We start from the raw sequence: 4,914 nt of genomic DNA, 5'->3' as shown, positions 1-4,914 counted from the left end.
AAATATGGCATTATTTTCTAAAATTTTAAATTTATTTCATTTTTAATATTTTTTTATGTGATATGACAGTATTTTAATAGCCCAGCAGAAAGATTATATAAAAACCATTATGCGAACGTATTTAGATGAAGAGCATTAATGAAAAATGTAATTGTTAAATAAACTTAAACCACAGACAAACAGATGTCACACTCTCACCGAAGTCCATCGACCACGTTTTAACGGCCGATTCAAATATATGGTATGTGGCCAATCCACCACCCGCAGCGCTCGCATCGTTATTGTTCGCGTTTGACGTTTACATACTACCGCCATCTGTTGGTCCATCGGCCAAACACACCGATTTTAGCATTGGGCGTACATGTCATCGTGACTATGATTTTGATCGGGATTTGTTCTAAGTGTTATGTCTGTTTGTCTGTGCTTAAACAATAAGGTTTTTTTACGCCGAAAATTGTAAATTTTGCATCCTTTTTGGGCCTGTTCACAAATTTCATAACGCTGAAGGGGGTGGGTGCCCGGATAAAAACGTATCATTCAGTGAATGGAATAAACCATTAATGTACAATATAACGTATTGGATACAATACAGCGTATTGTAATTGAATGTCGAAGCAATATTATTCTTGTTTGGATATACAATTCAAAAACAGTATAATATATTGTAACAGAACATTGTATTGTTTTCAATTGGTTTTATACCTTACAATTTTTGTCAAATTCCTATTTTCGCGTAAAACAACTGTTGCTTTTTTCTATGTAGCTTTGCTGAAAGAAATAAACAAAACAAGTTCAGAAAGCAAGAAATGTTAGGTGAAAAATATTCAAAAAGTAAAAATAAGTAGTTTTTTAGAAGTCACTTGACATTAGCTGTAACGACGAATGCAACCATGATACAGTTCGTTGAATTGTTTTTGTATTGTACAACAATACACGAATTGCTAATCAAGACAATACATGAACATTATATCGTATTGTATTTTCAAAATGATTGTATGAGAAAATATCTATATTTGTATTGTTACGATACTTAACCACCCATACATTATATTGCAAAAATCTCATATACCATACAGTGAACTGTTCAAAACAATATATTGTACTGTAATTGTATTGTCATTTTACATATACTGTATTGTTTTTCCAATATATTGAATGGTACTGTTTCAATACGTTATATTGTTTTTGTATTGTATTTTTTATTCGGGTAACGTTCGATCTGCTTGACCGATGAGGCAATTTCGTGACATTTCTCGCTTTTCTTCGCGGCCTCTTCTTTTCGTTCCACCAGCACGCGAACCGCAGAATCAAAACAAAAACTCGCTAACATCACAGTGCGCGTGTATCGCCGACCGGGTGCTCATGTAATCTTTTCCCATCATAAGTAAAAATCGCAATTTTGTCAGTAATATAGTTCCGTAAAAAAACATGAACACGCTTCGAAGTTTAGTGCTGGCGCGGCACTACCGCTTGGCATCGATTCGTACCGTGGCAGCATCAGTGGTTCGACCTCTTTCCGTATCGCCTTCGATAGGCAGCTTGTCGAGGCGGAAATCGCCGGTGGTGCAAACGAGTTTCTGTGGGAGCTTCTCCACCCAAGCCAATCATCGATTCAAGAAAGGTACGTTTTGAAGAAGGGTTGAATTTTGATACTGATCTCTGTGGTTTGTTTCAGCCGCCAAAGTAACGGCGAACCCGCTGGACGAACTGAAGGCCGAGGCACTAGCCTACAGGCGTGTTCACATGGAGCGCCTGAATCAGATCCTGGAGAAGCCGGACGATATCCCCGTGGAGGGATACGACTTCCTGCTCGGCTGCTGTGGCAGTTTCCTGCTGGAGCATCCGGTCGATACCCGGATGAAGCTGTTCCAGAACCTGTGGTTCATGGCGCACCGGGACGGCGGGAAGCAGGTTTCGTTGGATCGGTGGAAGATTTTGCTGAGGATTTATCGCGAGAATGGGGTGGAATTGGAGGGAGGCGTGAAGGAGTTTTTGAAGAGGGTTGAGGTGGACAAGGATCCGGAGTTTTATGAGCTGGTTTTGGCGGTGGCTTGCGAGAGAGGTGATGCCCATGGGATGTGGGAAGTGATGGAGCTGCTTAAGGAGCGAGGGATGGGTTTGAATGCAAGGATAGCAGCGACTTTGGTGAGGGGGCATTCGAAGGCAGGGGATATGGAAGCGGTGCGAACCCTACTAGATTCGATGAGTGCGGGAAATGTTGAATCTGATGGGGGAGTTTATGGAGAGCTGATAATTGGATGGCTTAAGAACGATCAATTGGAGAAGGCTCAGAAGTTGATAACAGAGAAGGGAAGCCTGCTAAGCGAGAATCACGTGATTGAGGCCCTGAAGGAAGCTCTGGTTAAAGGACAAACGGGCGTTGTCAAGTCCCTAGCAAAGTTGCTTCCGGAAGCCGTGGTTCAGGATTCAAGTATAGATCCCCTCATCAGAAATCTGTGTTCGGTTTTGTATCGCGAAGGACGATACGAGTCTGTGAGGACATTATTGGGAGAGCTCCCCGTTCCAGAGTTCAAGCTGAACGAGAACTACGATAGCTACGCTGTTCCATTGATATTCGATCTGGTCAAAAGCAATGCACCGCTGGAGGAAATTGTTCTGCTGGTGGATTTCCTCGTCAAAACTAAGCGAAATGAGCGAGCTCTGCACGTGGCCTGTGAATGTGCGGCCAAACACAGCATCGACATCTATCCAGAACTTCTACGATTGCTGAAGCAACAGGAAGATCTCCGCCCGCACTATTTCTGGCCGTTGATAGTGCAGAACTTTACCAGGAGCGGCGAGGCTGGAGTTATGGATGCACTGAAACTGATGCAGCGTTACAAAACCGAACTGGACGTGGAGACGATCTCCGTTTTTGTCCTTCCGAAGTTATCCATTTCCTTGAAGGACGTTCGAACATCGCTGAAGCAGTTCGAAGACCGAGGCGTCAAAATGTCCGTTTTGATGACCCCATTTGTATCGCACTTGCTGTACCAAAATCGGTTTCAGGACGCAATCAATGTCGTAAAGCTCTATTCCTCCAAAGTCGACACGGAAGCGCTCATCTATCCATTGGTACTTCAAACGACGGTTAACAAATCTGCGGAACACTTCCAAACAATGGCTAGCGTTATAAGCCATCTCAAAGACAAAGCCCAGAACCCAAAGCATGATCTGGCCGGTCAGCTACTCATGGAATTGATCAGCAATAGAAAAACCAAGCACGATGTTTCAACAATCAAATCCCTTCTCCGAGAGTTCTCAACCCACCGGATTCGAATCAGTCGGATGAGCGCCAACGTCTTGAAGAACCACTTCTCCAAAGCCCAGCAAATTGATGCAGGGCTTGATAAGCTGATCAACTCGCTGGTCGAAGACAAGCTTACCATTCCGTCCAAAGAGATGTTCGACTCCATAATCGTGCACCCGAGGGACATGACCTACGACGAGCTGGAATGCCACTTGGGCGAGCTGGAAGAGAAGAAGCTCAATTGTCGAGGCGTTCTCCGTCGACTCCTACAAGTTTGTGTTCGTGAAAATCGTTTGGATCGAGCCTTAGAAATCAAACGGAAATGTGACGAAGCCAAAGTCGAATTAAGCTCCGGCATGCTTGCCTCCGTGTTCGATCTGCACATCAAGCGGAAAAACGTGGACGAAGCCGGAAAGACCCTGGAGCAAATCAAAACCATGTTCCCGGGCTTCCTGCTCGACGAGCACAAGGTCATAGACTTTGCTGCACTCCTAGCCGAAAAAGGTTTCCCCTCCACTGCCCAGAATGTCCTCAAGCAACGAGCGTCTTCCGGACACATACGCCCTGGAAATTCCAACAAGAACATCTGGAACCTCCTGACGAACACCGCTCAATGGGCTGCTCAACACGACCCCAAGTCCTCCAAAAACCACACTGGCGAAATGCTCAACTTCCTCGTCCAACTCGGATACTGCACCTTCGACAACGCCCTCCTTGGCCCGGTCATTCGCGAATACCTCCTGAAAAACCAAACCACAAACGCCGTCGCGGAGTACAAGCGGATCGCCACCGAAAAGCGCCGAACTCCGCTTCAGTTGGAAATCTTCACCACCCTGGTTCGCCTCACCAACTCGAACGACCCGGAAATCACCCCCGATCAAGCTAAAGCCCTCCTCGCAGAGGTCATCCAGATAGGGTCCAAGATCCACGGGGCCACCAACACCAACAACACGCTGATAGTGGCCCTGGCCGAGGCCGGAACCGAAGCGCAACTGCGCCGGATTCTGATCAATCCGGAAACGCGCGTCAACCACGAATACATCCTGACGCAGTGTGAGTTCCTGGTGAACTCGGGTAAGCTGGACGTGGTGCTCCGCCTGGCCAAATGCGCCCGGGGACTGGCCAACGTGCGGGAGGCGGACTTCCTCGGGGTCATCATGAAGCAGTACGCGAGGGATAATAACTGTGAGGCGGCCGTGGCGCTTTTTAACCGGTTGCAGGCCGAGGAGGGGGAGCTTAAGATTAGCGGGGACTTTGCGAGGAAGCTGATCGACTTGTTGGAGGTGAATAACTACGAGGTGCCGAATGCGGTGCGATTGTATGCCAAGTGAGTTAGGGTGGATGATTTAGAGAGTAGTTCCTAAGATGTTAAAATGACGATTGGATTGTGTAATAAACGTAACTTGTTAGTCATTTTGAGTGTTTTTCCTTCCAACTCGCTGTCTTTTCATCGTACAAAGTTAATATCAACGCACCCCCTAGCCATGGCCAATCTGCGTTGTTTATACAAACATCCCTATAAACCCCCACGCTGGGAAATACGTTTACCGAAAACGGCGTTGTTCCTGTATTGGATTTACTTTAATGGCATTGTTGTTAGCAAATTCACAAAAAGTGAAAGAGAAAGAAAACATGATTTGTGCAGGCAGAGCCCCATAAGCCAT

General features: G+C 45.9%; 1 protein-coding gene across 1 annotated transcript; it reads left to right on the top strand.

The window, feature by feature from the left end:
• Positions 1-1,310: 1,310 nt before the first annotated feature.
• Positions 1,311-4,664, top strand: LOC5567369 (leucine-rich PPR motif-containing protein, mitochondrial). The gene is made up of 2 exons (XM_001657334.2): positions 1,311-1,621; positions 1,676-4,664. Exons 1-2 carry the CDS (start codon positions 1,429-1,431, stop codon positions 4,579-4,581), a joined length of 3,099 nt encoding a protein of 1,032 aa, XP_001657384.1. The 5' UTR covers positions 1,311-1,428; the 3' UTR covers positions 4,582-4,664.
• The last annotated feature ends 250 nt before the right edge of the window (positions 4,665-4,914 follow it).

This window comes from Aedes aegypti, chromosome 3 (genome assembly GCF_002204515.2).
Source record: "Aedes aegypti strain LVP_AGWG chromosome 3, AaegL5.0 Primary Assembly, whole genome shotgun sequence".
Classification (NCBI taxonomy): Eukaryota; Metazoa; Arthropoda; class Insecta; order Diptera; family Culicidae; genus Aedes; species Aedes aegypti.
Note: the sequence above shows the minus strand (reverse complement) of the source record. Positions and strands in the feature narration are given on the sequence as shown.